The sequence below is a fragment of the Solanum verrucosum genome, unplaced genomic scaffold (genome assembly GCF_900185275.1).
Source record: "Solanum verrucosum unplaced genomic scaffold, falcon-dt-bn FXZP01000279.1, whole genome shotgun sequence".
Lineage (NCBI taxonomy): Eukaryota > Viridiplantae > Streptophyta > Magnoliopsida > Solanales > Solanaceae > Solanum > Solanum verrucosum.
Genome location: NW_026020289.1, coordinates 1,138,464 through 1,155,973, shown reverse-complemented (window position 1 = coordinate 1,155,973; position 17,510 = coordinate 1,138,464). Strand labels below are relative to the sequence as shown.

Sequence of the window (17,510 nt, the reverse complement as noted above, 5' to 3'; positions counted from 1 at the left end):
TAGTATTTTCTCACTTGGGTGTGAACAATTTTTGTTGGGTTTGAGTTTTTCAGTCAAATTAGGACTTCAAAATAGAGGGAATTTGAGAATTGATTGCTCAATTGAGACTTTAAGGAAGTTGTTAATGGAGATGATTATAAAGAAGAGCTTGAAAATGGTAATGTTGAGTTTGAAACGTAATGTTTTGGGGAAGAAGATGATTTAAATCACTTAAATAATTAATAAAGAAAACCAGTGAAATGTGGCACTTTTTAATTGAGTTTTATTAGAAAAAATAAACATTTACGCGCGTATTGTGCGTGCACAAACCAGTTGAGAAAATGGGTCAAAATGACCCTTTTACAACGATATTCAATACTTTTGTGGGGTAATAGGACACCCGTATAGTTAAGGTGTCTTTTTGAAAATTCGAGACAACTTTAGGTGTCACTTTATGTCTTTACTCTTTTTCCATACCAATTCAATGTTTTAAAGTTCTTTTCAACTTCTAACAGTAAGCTTTCATAATTTTATAAATAGCCAGATCAGTGAATCATGCTAGACTAGATCCATTGATGTTCTCCCCCTCCTCTTCTTCTTCTAAATTCATCTTCAATGTGACTGGTAAGGGTTCCATTGATATTTCTCATATGTCGGCTCTCTTAACCATCTATTAACTTATTATTATGCTTGATTATGAATTATTTTTGGGCTGCTAATAATTCTATCACGGCATACATAGTTTCTTCCTTTATAAATTGGACATAAAATGTTAGTCCACTAGACTTTCTTATGAAAATTTTAATTTATTGGTTATTCTTTCTTATTCAGATTAATATATTGCTTTGTTTAACCTTTTTCATTTTGTATGCATATGATGACATGTATATTTTATTGTTTTATTTTAAGTTAATTGGGTTGATATTACACATATTTCTATACATAAGTTAGGTTTATATAAATTTTATATAATAATAAAGATCAAACGTGCAAGAAACATTCTCAGAACTAGTATGCATATCATAACATGACTTTAAATAGTAGTATAACATTGGTTCAATAGTGAATGTTTTGAGTCCAAAAGACGAAAAAACTATTTATGCAACATTAGTTGATGTTACTAAAAGAATTTCCGAAGCAATAAGAGAATTCCCTCTATTTTGAAATCCTAATTTGACTCTATTCTCATTAGCTTATCAATAGATTATAGACAAACTGAGCCAATAATCCATGTGATTTGTGTTTAAATTTATGAAAGTGGAGTAATTAATAAGAGAATTAAGTTGCAAATCAATAATTGAAAAGGATAATTCACTTCAAAACAGAGAACACCAAATATTATTACACTAATCAGAAATCATACATGACATGATCTCTGATTATAACTGAAGCACACAGTAATATATATAACATAATAATAGCACATCAAGTAGTCTTCATTCTTCATTCATTCTTCAAGGTAGTGTGTAAGCTGCAAAACAGGACAAGATAGCGTTTAAATAATCATCAGTATAAATATGAAACAAATTTTACGAATAATTAACAACATACGTCCACATTTGAAGCCAACAGGACGATTAGCAAGGTTGCAACGCTTAGGGATAGTTATTGCAACTTCAGGATTAGCTCCAGAGAGCTTAGCAGTATTTGAGAGCATAACAGCACAAAGACATTTCGGTTTTTTCCCCAATTTTTGTATCTGTAAACAACAGCTCCTGGAAACAGATGCATTCTCATCCGATGCTGCTTCTGCACATGGAATCAACTTCATAGCTTCCATATCCGGAGAATTTCTCCCGCATTCACCTGCTCCATTAGCTCCAGCAATGCTCAATAGCACCACAAATCCGACAACACATAACAAGTACTTATTCATTGTTGCAAGTATTTTTCGTTCCTACAAATTCCATGATATGTTAATTTATATAACAAAATTTCATAGTGGGAGAGGCACTAAAATTAAACATACTCTATTGTTAATATTGTAGGTGCTTTGTCAAAAGCATGTTCATTATTATCAACATTAAGAGGTGCTTGATTACTTTAGAAAAACATAACACTTGAAGATAATTTCAATTATATATACAAGTAGCTAGTGACTCAAATGCTTACACCATTAACATATAAAGTAGAGTAAACAATAGAGGTTCATCATTTAGAAGGAAATTAAATACTCACCACTATAACAAGAAAATTTGTAATGAGAAATTTAAAAAAGAAAAAATTCGCCGTTGCCGGGGATCGAACCCGGGTCACCAGCGTGACAGGCGGGAATACTTACCACTATACTACAAGGACATATTTGATTAACATCTATTGAGTGTATATTACATCATGTTTATTTAGGTTTTTTTAATTGCATTTGGGTTTGATCTTTACTTTGTAGCTCACTGTTTCTACATTGTAATAAAATCATGATGTGCTTTATTATGAAAACAAAAAAACTTACTCTTGAAAGGGAAATTGACTGATAGGCTACTTCATAGTTTGGATAATGATATACCCATAAAAACAACAATAACATATCTAATGGAGTCTGAAGAGAATGATGTGTACGCAGTCTTATGGAGAAGTGAATAATACTATTAACAAATTATATAATAATCGAAACAAGATAATAAATATTAATAATAAAAATGAAATCTCACGTTTTAAAAATGAGAAGTTATGTGTTAATTTGTCTAGGACATTGAAATTAATTAGTTTGATCGATAAAATTATTAGTTCTTCATAAATACGAATTTCATGGAGGAGTATATTAATTCTATTCTACTATATTATAAAAGAGAGTTTAGGCCCAAGTATAATATATAATATTCAAGATTGGGACTTTCTTGAATATTATATATTATATTAATTATTTAGTAGAACTTGGGCATAAACTCCCTTTTAAAATAATATAGAATATATATATATATATCACAAATGGAAAAGTCTCAATCAAGGAAGCAACATATATCATTTACAAATGACTTAAAAAGCTTAAAAATATTTAAAAGCTATATAATAAAATAGGTTGACTCTCAGAATTCTATCAGGCTCACATATATTGGAACAGAAAAAATAACACTTATCATTTTAATATTATCAAAAAAGTATTATAAATAATAATAATTAACAACTTAAAATATCTGAAAGACATTTTAAAAGGGTTAATTTTGTAATTTTATTCATATCACATAAATTAGGACAAAGTGACCAGTAATGTATGTTATTTCAAAGTTACATAAAAATATTATAAATCACAATAATTAATAACTTAAAACATTTTTTAAAAAAAATGAAAATTTGGATGACTCTCCAAATTTCATTTGTGTCACATAAATTGAGACAACAAAAATAACATATATTGGATCCATTTTAATTTATTTGTCTTATTTTTTTTTATATTTAAAAATTGTGTTAAAATACTATAAATCATGATAATTGATAACATAAAATATGTTTTGAAAAAAAATACAAAAAATTCCACTGATTCTTGAAGTGAATCTATCGTAAAATACTATAAATCATGATAATTGACAACATAAAATATTTCAAAAATGTTGCATGTGGGTAGTCTTATTATGCCTTAAATAGCGTCAAAGAAAGTATAGGTTTGTGATAAAAAAAACTTATTCCTTTATCTACGCAAACAATCGCTTCAAAAACTCGGTTATTAGCCCCAAAACATACCATTTATATTATTGGGCCCGTGCATAGCACGATATGTATATATATATATATATCTCACAAATGGAAAAGTTCCAATCAAGGAAGCAACATATATCATTTACAAATAACTTAAAAAGCATTAAATTACAATAATTACCAATTTAAAATATTTAAAAGCTATATAATAACATAGGTTGACTCTCAGAATTCTATCAGGCTCACATATATTGGGACAGAAAAAATAACACATATCATTTTAATATTACCAAAAAAATATTATAAATAATAATAATTAACAACTTAAAATATCTGAAAGACATTTTAAAAGGGTTAATTTTGTAATTTTATCCATATCACATAAATTAGGACAAAGTGACCAGTAATGTACGTTATTTCAAAGTTACATAAAATTATTATAAATAACAATAATTAATAACTTCAAACATTTTTAAAAAATATATGAAAATTTAGATGACTCTCCAAATTTCATTTGTGTCACATAAATTGAGACAACAAAACTAACATATATTGGGTCCATTTTAATTTATTTGTCTTATTTTTTTATATTTAAAAATTGCGTAAAAATATTATAAATCATAATAATTGACAACATAACATATGTTTTGAAAAAAAATACAAAAAATTCCACTGATTCTTGAAGTGAATCTATCGTAAAAATACTAAAAATCATGATAATTGACAACATAAAATATTTCAAAAATATTGTATGTGGGTAGTCTTATTATGCCTTAAATAGCGTCAAAGAAAGTACATGTTTGTGATAAAAAAAACTTATTCCTTTATCCACGCAAACAATCGCTTCAAAAACTCGGTTATTAGCCTCAAAATATACCATTTATATTATTGGGCCCGTGCATAGCACGGGCAACATTATCTAGTTTACTAATAAACTTTAATTTGGTGCAATGCTTTAATGTAAATCAGTAACAGTAATTATTGGTGGTTTGTCGACCACAACAACAACAATTGTTGTAGGATAGATAAGATCCCTCTATTATGAAAACTAGTACACGTGCCCGCGCGTTGCGCGGATGATTTAAAATGTAATAATTTTATAATTAAAAATAACTAATAAAATGTATAATGCACTTAAATAATATATTTAATTTATTATAATAACAATACAATAATACAAATCATTAACTTGTGTATTTGAGCAATATTAAATTAATATCATTAGTACACAATTTAATTTATTATATTAAAATATTATATATATATATATATATAATTTATTCTTTTTATGTAGTTTGAATAAAAAAATTATGTTAATAATTTATCAATTCTAACCTTCCATATGAAGTATTTGATATCATAAGACTAAATAACATGTTGAAACATTTTATATATGTTTATTCAAATTTAAAAGATTCAAAATATTATTTATTGTATTAATTTTTGTAAAATATAATATAAAATTAAAAATAATCTTAATTAGTACAATCACTATATTAGATTTAATCAATGTATGTAGATGATATATTAAATTTTAATTTGAATTATATCAGAAAACGTATGGATATAAATGAGAGGATGTTTATTTGAATTTTATCCGATAAAGCTTATTATATGTAATTATAGTTATCTTTGAATTCAAATTTAAAAAGGTAAAAATTGAAAATTAAAAGCTTATCATATATTTTAAAATCTCTATTTTCAACTTAATTTAATGTTGTTATATAATATTGGGAATAGTCTTAAATTTGCTAAATGACTTATAATAGTGATATTGTTCAAGATAGAATTTAACGCTAGCTAGATCATAAATATTATGTATCTTAAATTCAAAAGTTTAAATTTTATTTCTCATAAAATTATTTTCCAATTTTGAAATTTGATTGTCCTTTAAAAGTAATATTATGAAAACATAACTTAATACCTTCTATGTTTATGATAGTGATAAAGACTATCATTTTAACAATTTTTACTATGACGATTCCTCATGTATCTTGTGCTAAGGTTGAAAATCTGTAAAAATAAATAAATTTATTTATATAAATAAATAAATAATAATAATAATAAACGTGGAAGACATTAAATTATGTTTATCATAACATTATACTTGGATTATTATTATTATTATTATTATTATTAGTTATATTTTTTTTTATTATAGGTTATATCTTATTTTAAAAAAATATTTATTATTTTAAAATGCAAATAAAAAAACTTGAAATAAAATTTAAAATATTAAATAATATTTAAATGATAAATTTTAAAAGAAACTTCCATATGTGGGGTTTTTTAAATAAATAATTTTAATTAAAAGTTCTTCAATTTGTTTTGAAGTAGGAGTGTAATGGGAGGTTTTAAAATTCCCGATTTAGTTGGGTAATTATTTTTTTTACAAAATAAATATTAAAACACCATATTTTTTTTTCCATACGTGTTTTTTTAAATAAATAATTTTAATTTAAATGTTTTTCAATTTGGTTAAAAGTGGGAGTGTAATGGGAAGTTTTAAAACATCCTAGTTAGTTGGATAATTATTACTATTTTTTTTTCAAAATAAGATTAAAACGACATATTTAGTTGGTTGTTTTTTAAAAAAAAATTAATACATTAATATATTATTATTATTATCATTATTATTAGTTCTTTTTTCTTTACCGTAAAGATAGAACATATAGATTATAGGTTATATATATATATATATATATATATATAAAGATAGAACATAGATTTTGTTTTATAAGAAAAAAACTGATATAAAAGTTAAAATATTCAATAATATTTAAATATTTAAATGATAAATTTTAAAAGAAACTTTCATACCTAGCTTTTTAAAATAAATAATCTAAATAATATTAATTTAAAAGGTTTTCAATTTGTTTAGAAGTAGGATAAAACATAGAGATTATATGTTGTATTTTCCTTAAAAAATTATTTATTTTAAAATACAAATAACAAAAAAGAAATTGATATAAAACTTCAAAATATTAAATATTATTTAAATGATGAATTTTAAAAGAAACTTATATATATATATATATGTAGGTTTATAGTATGAGGATATCTAATTAGTTTTAATAATTTAAATTAAGATATTTCAAAGGATAATACTTGATAGTTCCATAAAATTAGATAATGCTTGATAGTTCTATAAAATAATTAGGCTCAAAAACTAAATTTTAGATGCAGAACTTCCGTGTGTTTTTTATTTTTATATTTTCAAAGTTATTTTTTTTTTATTTTAAACTTGAAAACCAAAAAAATTAGCATTTCTATTTTGAAATTTAATTTAAGTATTTTTGTTTTTTTCTTTTAAAATCTTTTTTTAGGATTCGAAATTTTATAATAGTTACTGTTGTGTAAGTTTACACGTATACATAAATTTTAAACTAATCCCAATAATTTTGAAATAATTAACTACCAATACACCTATTTTTTTTCAAAGACAATTTTATTATTTTTAAAATATACTGCTTTTTTCTGGCGATGACATATATAGATTTTAATCCTAAAAGTTACAGAAATATCTTGTATAACGCAAATCATCTCATTGTAGGCATCCCCGTTTTGATAGTCTAAACTTGATTATCTAAAAAGTCGAAATAAAATCATAAGTATTATTGTTTTAAGCAATCATAGATAATATTACATAAAATTATATAGTTAAAATCCGGAAACAAATTTACATCAATAATAGAAACTCTTTATAAGAATAAATACTATTAAGGAAGAACCATGTTTCAATAATACGACTTTAATCTTTCTGTTTCATTGCAAATTTCTTTTGCAACATTTCCTGCGTCATTCCTAGACCAATGCTTGCATAAAAATTATATTGATAAAATTAATATTATATAGATTATTGATTTTACATATCTTTAATCTAAGAAAAAACAATTTTATAAGAAAATCTAAAGAAAAAGAAAGAAATAGAAAAGCTTATATTTAAGAAAAAGAAGAAGAAAAAGATTGACTATACCTATTTTATTTTATTTTTGCTGGTCTCATCACAATCCGGTAGTTTTCCTGTTTGGAAAGAGAAGAATGCTCTTTGTTGCCTTTTGTTTGTTTGTTAGAGAGACATCCTATTTATGCTCCTCAAAATGATGCAGTTGTGTTTTTGAAATTTAAAATTATATCTCATTCTAACAGTATAAAAAAAACTGACATGTGTTTTTTTAAAAAAAAATATATATTTCTTTTTAAATTAGATTTTAAATACTGAACTTTGAAGATTAATTGTAGTGATGACACATATGTCATTTTTCTTTATAGATAGATAGATGTGGATGAGATGGTCTATTATCAATAGGTTTCTGTATATAGACAAAAATGGTGCTATTTTTTTTAAAAATTTTTATGTAAAATTTATTATGCAGAGGTTTTATTTTCTTCAAATAAATTGGCGATTTATATTTTTTTGGTATTTGTAATTATGGTGCAGAATGATTTTTTTTTATTTTCAAATAAATGGCAAATGAATTTGAGTTTATTTTAATATTGTTAAAAGTTATGTCGTAGAAGTTTTTTAAAGTTCCTATTTTTGGTCTTTGAATTAATTTATTTTATGTATGAAATATATTCTATTAAAAGAAAAGGAAAAAAATCTTTAAAAAACTGCTCATTTTTTAAAGGAATTTAATTTTTAAGTATTTTGTTGTTACTTGCACCTAAAATTTAGCATCATTATCTATATATCATGTATAATTTTAATTTTAGTTTCAATTTTAACTTTTATATTTTTAAAATTTATTTTAAAAAAAGGCAGTTAACATTTTATTAGGAACAAAAATATTCATTTTATTTAAGCAAAAAAAAAAAAAGATCTACGTTAAAACAGTTTTTAACGTAAACAATTTTTTAAAAACTGTTTTTTAAAAAATGTTTTGTTATTTAAATTGTTATTTATTATTTAATATATCTACAAATTTTGTGGTGCTGACACGTGTCACTTTTTCTTCTCCTTTTATATATAGGTAGATATTAGAGAAACTGGGGATGAAACTAAAAGGAAATAAAATGGAAGAAATATGTTTTTTTTCTTTCCTTTATAGATTCTAATCTAAATAAAAAAGAATAGATATTCTACAACTTCCAAAGATCCTAATTCCTAGGTTAGAAGGAGAGTAAATTTTCTAAAAAATATTCCTACACTAAAAGGAAGATAAACCAAAAAAGTAATGGTATTGTATACGAAAGCCATCGAATCGATGAGAACGAAATATGTGACTTGTGTTATTGATACTACTTAATTGTAAGCAGAGTCTTCTATTTTTCCATTTAACAGATTTAGCATTTGACCACAAATTTTTAAATATTTTTGGCAAGTTAGTTTTGGATGAAATTTTATTATGTGTTTGACCATAGATTTTGAAAGAAATATTTGACTTTTAAAAAAAAGAAAGGATTTATACATATAAATTCTAAAAATTATTTAAAATATCTAAATATTTGTATTTTCATTTTATAACTAAAATGTTCCGTGAAAAGGCATGACAACGAACATAATTGATGAAAAAAGATGAAGAAAATAAAAGGAAAATATCATTGATTTGTATACCAACAACTACTATCACTACTTGTAAATTCAATGATGGAGCCAGAAATTTTATTAAGGGTGTCCAAGAATAATGGTGTGTGGTTGTCAAAATAAATTTTAAAAATATTGTGCTATTTGGGGTTCAAACCTGAAACTATTTCATTCAAATGGACATCCATTACCACTGTGTCAAAGACATAGCTTTTGTCAAGGATATCCAACGTTATATATGTATATATATATATATATATTTATTTATTTTTTATTTTTATTTTGATGAAGAATGTTCAACTGGGCACCCCTGGAATGTCTATAGCTACACTCCTTGTAATTGAAAGTGACTTCAGAGAGCAAACTCAGATAAAAATTATATAAAATATGTTAGTGTAGGGGCATTTTAATATTATAAGAATATTGTATTTTAGCATTGACTGTTTGCCCCTAAGTTATTACTTCCTCTATTCATTATTGCATTATAATATGCATTGGTTGACTTTCATTTGTTGTAGATGGTGGGAGTTAATGGAAATCATTTTGCTGCCGTTTGGACCATTAAGTTGGTGCATTACTCCATAGGTAGTTGCATAAGTTACTATTTCCTTGGTGCAAACTGCAGCAGGTTCAAGCCGTTGGTGGCTTTTAGCCTTTTATCCCATTACTTCTTATTCTTTATTTCTCCATTATATCTTGTAACATATCTAACTCCTAAGATCATTATCTTCACTATTTACTACACCATTATCTTCCTATTCATTGTTAGAAAGACTTCTTCTAGTATAAATAGTGGTGGTCTTCATTTGGTTTAGATACAAGAAAAATATAGAGAGGAAAAAGTTAGTAAAAAAAGAGAGTTCTTATTAGTTGAAGTGAGGTGTTCTTTATTGGAGCTTTGGACTCAAACTCTTGTCCAGAGTTGTTGAGTTATACTTTGTGTTAAGACTGTTGTATCCTGGAGGGGACAAGTCAAGAAGGACTGCTGTTGGACCGGTGAAAAACATTTGCTGCAATAGGAAGAGATTTTTATTTCTTCATTTTATTTTTCAATTGTAATCTTGTAATTTTGTTATTTTGTAATTTTTCACTAACAAAATATGTATATAACGGTACGAATTATGTACAACAAACTAGAAATGAAATTTATCCAAATTATAAATGATGAGCGTTTTAATAAAATACAAAAGTTTGGAGCAATTTTTAAAAATTCCCATATACTAGAGTTTGTCTCAAATTCTATTTTTTTCTTTCTAGAACTTAAAAACTTGAAATGTTTGCTAAATATTGACAAATTATATAACCAACACTAATTCTCAATTTTTTTCCAAATATATTTGTAGCTAAACTGGCCAAGAGTCATAATAAATACAGTACAAATTAGAAGTGACGAGGGAATTAGGCCTAGTATTCCTTAAAATTAGGGGTGTATAGGTCAAATTGACAAGTATAAAAAAAAAAATTGATTTATGATTTAATTTGGCATCGGAAAAAATCGACCACTCTTAATATAATTTGGTATTAATAAATGGAAAAAGTCAAATCGTGCCTAAATCAAACAAACCTATCAATATATATAATTTCAATTTGAAAAATATTAATTATAATCTACTTTGTTAATATATTTTAAATTAGTTTGTAATTTTCAATGTTTTGAGAATCTTAGTAATTTAGTTGGTTAGTTACCTGAACTTCCACCTTGTTGGTGAGAGTTCAATTCTCTACATGTAATCCCCTCCCTACCACCAATTTTAAATAAAAAAACTCAAAGTTTTGATATATTATTCAAATTTGTACTTGTAAACATTTGTAAATATTTTGTTTTATATTCTGAAAGGAAATTACAATTGCATTGTTATAGACTTATAGATTTCAGATGAGAAATTTTATAATCACCCTATTAAATTAAGACCTCTTATTTAAGAAGACACCTAAACTTTGTGGGGGTCCTAATACCCCTCAAGCAATTAAGAAGTGTTATAAATATCCCAATTTTCAGTCAAACTCAATTGCAAGAAAAGAAGTATAGTCACACATCAATTATTTTCTGCCACATGTTAAACTTATTTAACTTTTAATGTTTATTTTCATTTTTATTTTTTCTTAATAATTAACTTTATTTCCATTTTTCCTCTTTCTTCTTCGGTTCATTACTCCAACCTTATGCTCTGTTTGCTGTTCATTACTCCAACCTTATGCTCTGTTTGCTGTAGAGCAGCCACTATCACTGGCAATTCTTTGGCCGATGCCTTCATTGTCGTCCCTGCTCTTCATTCTTTTCTTTTAGTATTTTCAGTTTTTTTTTCAACCATTAAACAACAATGAAAAATTAATAAGTAAATATATATATACAACCAAATCACTTCAGCTCTTAAGTTACTAAAGTAATAACACGTCCAAGATCAAGATAATGGAGTTCTATAGTACTGATCTCTAAACGAATAATACCAATAGATCGAAATTTCTAAATTTACCTACTAAAGGACTTCATTATCAATTAACTTTTTCTAAAAAGAGAACCATGAATTTTCAAACAACAAAGTTCACAATTTTTTTTTACTTTTTGAAAAAACAGGGGATCAAGAAGAAAAGTGTGTTAACTTATAATGTTTTGTATAATGACAAACTACCTTGTGTCGTAGGAAAATCAAAACTAGTGTTAGATACACAAAATCCTACAGATTGATGCTTCAAGAATCAAATCAGCAGCAATCAATTAAGGAGAAGATTGATTCACTCAAATCAATCTAACCAAAGATTGAGTCATTCAAAACAATTCGAACTCAAGGAATCAAATCAAATCTTACAAGATAACCATGCCTTTCAAAGAAGATTTGTCATTGTTGGAACTCAATCAAAAATGATTTATATTAAATCAAGCATGGGAATCAAAAAGGAAGAATGCCAAAGAAGGAAAGAAACAAGCTGCCCTCACTAAAGCAACGCCTCCATCATTCAAGGGATACAAAATTGAAGCAATCACAATCCTAGCATCTGACTAGGATGAAGTAATCTGGAAGATAGACACTCAAATCAACCAAGTATCAAGACTACAAGAAGATCCTCAAAAGAAGGAAGAATATTAAGATCACACAAATATCTTCAAGAGAAGGAAGATAATCAAGATTACAATAAGATCTCCAAAGAAGGAAAATTAGCAAAGTATCAAAATCACACAAATATCTTCGAGAGAAGGAAGAGAATCAAGATTATAAGAAGATCTATAAAGAAGGAAAATCAGCAGAGTATCAAGATCATATAAATATCTTTAAGAGAATGAAGATCACCAGAAGATCTCTAAAGAATGAAGGAATCGGCTAGCTCATATGGGCATGATTCAAATCAAGGACTCAACTAGGATCCTTGATTTGAAATACCCTTGGGTTATTCCTTAACAAGAGCAATCCTCAAACACTATATAATCTTCTCTTAGCCTTAGTTGTGAAGAACGCACTTCACTTGAACTTATATTGTAATCTTCTTTTATCTTTCATAAAACTTTGTACACACTTGAGTGAACAATTGAAAAGAAAAGAGAAAGAAAGATCTGAGTGTAGGTTATACAAGTAGAGATTGTGTCGGAGAAGAAGATCTGATTTGCATATCAGACGGGGCTCTTAACTGTAACATTCTGTAATACCCAAGTTCTCAACAAGCTCTTAAGGAAACCCTTGTAACCCAAAGGGACTGTAAGTAGGCACCACATCAGTGTTCCAAACCAGTATAAACTCTTTGTGTCATTTACTTACTGTTTTTACTATCTCTGTATATCTGTTTTACTAACGTGCAGGTGAGTCGACTGACTAGAGTAGGAAGTCGACTAAACGGAATTTTAATTCACCCCTCCTCTTGACTTTCAATAGGTATCAGAGCAGGTCTCCCCAGTAAAATGTTTAACCACACGTGAGCAAAGATCCAATGACACACTATTAGATTCATGGTGCTCTACTTCAAGATGGACATTCCTCAACTCGGCCACCATATTTCAATAGCCAACATTACTCCCACTGGAAAGACAGATTCATAATCTCCGTCTCTTCAAATGATCATCAAGTATGGGCTGTGATCAAGAAGGGTCCAAAGCCTATTCTTGAATTGACCGAAAAAGATGACACTGAGAAGCCATTTGATCCCGAATCATTCGATATCACAAAAGAGCACTGAGAAGCCATTTAATCCCGAATCTTTCGATATCACAAAAAAGCAACAAGAGGTAATTCAAACTAATGCTAGAGCTATAAGTTTGTTATACTGCGCAGTGAGTGGAGCTGAATATGACAAGATATCAACATGTGAAACTGCAAAAGAAATGTGGGACAAACTAGAAGTGACTTATGAAGGAACCACCAAGGTAAAAGAAGCTCGAATCATTTCATTGGTGAATGAATACGAATTGTTCAAAATGGTCGAGGATGAAAAAGTAGAAGTCATGTTCTTGAGATTCAGTAAAATTGTCTGCGAACTCAAATCACTTGAAATGGTGTATTCAAATGGACTTCAAGTTAGAAAATTTATTAGAAGTCTACTCAAAACTTGGGAAACTAAAGCTGTCATTCTTGAAGATGGAGATCTGCAAAAAATGACGTACGATGAACTACGAGGAAACTTGATGGCCTATGAACAAAATCATATTAACAGGTACAACAAGGATGATAAAAAGAAGACTGTGACATTTACAGCTGAAACATCTGAAATTAGAGAAGAAGATGATGAATATCAAGACGAAGGAATGACTCTCATAAATCGAGAAGTGAGACAAATGCTTAGACAAAAAAGGCAAAGACCCCAACAAGATTTTAAGAATAATGAAAGGAATGATGATCGTTGCTATTACTATGGAAAATTAGGACATATCAAACAAACCTATCCAGAATGGAGAAGGAGAAACAATCGAAGAAATAAAGATTCAAAAAGTCTCGAAGCTTGGGATCTAGGAGAAACATCCGAAGATGATCATGATGAAACTGCCAACATATGTTTCATGGCACTAGGTGAAACAAGAGAGGTAAGATCTTTTAACTGTTCTAAGTGTAATGACTTACAAGACTATTTGGACATGATTATTGATGAATTACAGAAAGTAATTGATGCATACAATAAGATTGCTCAAGAAAAGAAAGATTGGCAGATTTTTCTCGAAGCAAGTCAGATTAAAGTCGACTTACTAGCAGAAGAACTGAAAAAAGTAAAAGTGCAGCTGAATAATATCAGAAGATCTCCTAGTCAGAGCTCTGTCAGATCTAACAGAACTACTTTCAACATGAGAAGAACTTCTAATCAAAGTTCCTATAGATCCAACAGATCTTTATCTAATTTCTCTTATCATTCTGCTGAAAATGCTGTTAATTTCTCTTGTTATACTTGTGGTGACATTGGTCACAAATCTTTTAATTGTAGGAAATTTTCTTCTTAAAAATGGATTTGGAGACCAAAAATTGTTAATCCTAACCTCAAGGATCCAAAAACACTTGGGTACCAAAAAGAAATTAATCTACGTATTTTGCAGAAGAAAACCAGAAAAACCTACAAGAAAAGAATGTGGGTAATTGACAATGGATGTTCTAGACACATGTGTGGAAAAAGAGAAAATTTCAAACTATTAAAAACATTACTTGAGGATTTGTAAGATTTGGAAATAACACAAAATGGGAAGGAATTGGAGTTGGAACTATCACCCTCAGCTCATCATGTGATCTAGTAGAAATGTATCTTGTTGAAGGACTCAAGCACAATCTCCTCAATATTAGTCAACTATGTGACACTTGGTTTCAAGTTTCCCTCAATACAACAAGTTGCACAATCAAACATCCAGAAAGAAATTTTTTCATTAGAGGAGATCAAATTGATAATATATATGTCTTAACTGTTGTTGATCTATCTAATCTTACTTGTCTTATTGTAGCTTTTAATGATCCTTGATTGTGACACCAAAAGCTTGGACACACAAGCTTGCATGCACTTGAGAAGTTATCTAGATTAGAACGAATTATCAGACTATCAAAATTGAACTTTGAAAAGGATCATATCTATGATGCGTGTCAACTTGTGATCATGATGACGAATTTAAAAATAAGGCATTTGAAGATTTTTGTGGTCAAAACGGTTTCACTCAAAATTTCTTTTCACCCAGATCACCTCAACGAAATAGAAAGGTGGAAAGAAAATATCGTTCCTTGCAAGATACAACAAGAACAATGTTGTTGGATCAAAATCTCCCTGATCATTTTTGGGCAGAAGCAGTCAAATTTGTTGCCGAAGAGTCAGCTCCTGCAGAGGTGGAATCGACTACCCCAGCTGACAAAACCACTATCCCTAGGGAATGGAGATACAATGCAATCTACCTTGAAAATTTTATCTTGGGAAAATCAAATGATAAAATTCAGACTAGATCTTCACTACGAAAGCAAGAACCACAAGCTCTTGTATCCCAAATAGAATTCAAACGAATAAATGGATGAGTCATAGATACAAGCTATGAAAGAAGAACTTGATCAATTCGAGAAAGATCAGCTTACAAATAAAGCAATTAGAAAATGGAATTTTCATCAATCAAGGAATGCGGTTGATGAAAAATTATATCGAGGAATGACTGGATATTTACTATATCTCACTGCAAGTCGATCAAACATCATGTTCAGCGTTTGCAAAGGTTTCAATCTGCCCCAAAAGAATCGCATCTCACTGCAGTAAAACGAATCGATCCGATATTTTATTGGAATATCCAAAAAGGGACCATAGTATCCTTTCTTTGAAAATTTTAATTTATCTGAATTTTTAGATGCTGACTTTGCAGGTGATAAAAATACAGTAAAAGCACTAGTAGAACATGCCAATTCTTGGGAAAATCTCTTATTTCCTAGCATAGTAAGAAGAAGACCTCCATAGCTCTTCAACTACTGAATCCAAATATCTTGCAATTGGAAGTTGTAGTACTCAACTTCTTTGGGTGATGCATCAATCATTGGACTACAACTTATCTTTTGAAGACGTTCCAATATTCTGTGATTGTACAGTGCTATTAGTTTATCCAAATATACTCTGTATCATTCTAGGGCATCTTTTTATTCGTGATCTTGTTGAAAATGGTGATTTCGTGCTTGGGTTTGTTGATTCTAAAAATCTTGAAATTATTGTGCTAAACAATAAATTCTTTACTCTACTACTTGTCTAGTTGTTCTTATCTATTTTGTTTTACTTTTTGATTATGTCAAAGGGGGAGAATTCAGATAACTATACTGGAAGCATACAAAAATGGGGAGCATACAGAAAGGGGGAGTCAAAAAATTGATAAACAAGGAAGTTAAACTAAATCGTATAGTTAAATTTGTCATTATCAAAAAGGGGGAGATTTTTAACTTATAATGTTTTGTATAATGACAAACTACCTTGTGTCGCAGGAAAATCAAGACTAATGTATCTGTGTTAGATACACAAAATCCTACAGATTGATGCTTTAAGAATCAAATCAGCAACAATCAATTAAGGAGAAGATTGATTCACTCAAATCAATCTAACCAAAGATTGAGTCATTCAAAACAATCTAAACTCAAGGAATCAAATCAAATCTTACAAGATAACCATGCCTTTCAAAGAAGATCTGCCATTGTTGGAACTCAATCAAAGACGATTTACATTAAATCAAGCATGAGAATCAAAAAGGAAGAACGCTAAAGAAGGAAAGAAACAAGCTGCCCTCACTGAAGCAACGCCTCCATCATTCAAGGGATACTGAATTGAAGCAATCACAATCCTAGCATCTGACTAGGATGAAGTAATCTGGAAGATAGACACTCAAATCAGCCAAGTATCAAGACTAAAAGAAGATCCTCAAAAGAAGGAAGAATATTAAGATCACACAAATATCTTCAAGAGAAGGAAGAGAATCAAGATTATAAGAAGATCTTCAAAGAAGAAAAATCAGCAAAGTATCAAGATCATACAAATATCTTCAAGAGAAAGAAGAGAATCAAGATTATAAGAAGATTTCTAACGAAGGAAAATTAACAGAGCATCAAGATTACATAAATATCTTCATGAGAAGGAAGAGAATGAAGTTCACCAGAAGATCTCCAAAGAAGGAAGGAATCGGCTAGCTCATATGGACATGAATCAACCAGCCGAAATCAAGGACTTAGTTAGGACCCTTGATTTGGAATACCCTAGGGTTATTCCTTAACAAGAACAGTCCTCAAACACTATATAATCCTCTACTAGCCTTAGTTGTGAAGTACGCACTTCACTTGAACTTATATTGTAATTTTTTTTTATCTTTCATAAAACTTTGTACACACTTGAGTGAACAATTGAAAAGAAAAGAGAAAGAAAGATCTGAGTGTAGGTTATACAAGTAGAGATTGTGTCGAAGAAGAATATC

General features: G+C 28.2%; 1 protein-coding gene across 1 annotated transcript; it reads right to left on the bottom strand.

Annotated features, from left to right (window-relative positions):
• Positions 1–1,433: 1,433 nt before the first annotated feature.
• On the bottom strand, positions 1,434–1,858 carry LOC125834394 (uncharacterized). The gene is made up of 2 exons (XM_049513541.1): positions 1,531–1,858; positions 1,434–1,450 (listed from the first exon to the last, which is right to left on the bottom strand). Exons 1-2 carry the CDS (start codon positions 1,853–1,855, stop codon positions 1,434–1,436), a joined length of 342 nt encoding a protein of 113 aa, XP_049369498.1. The 5' UTR covers positions 1,856–1,858.
• Between the last annotated feature and the right edge of the window lie 15,652 nt (positions 1,859–17,510).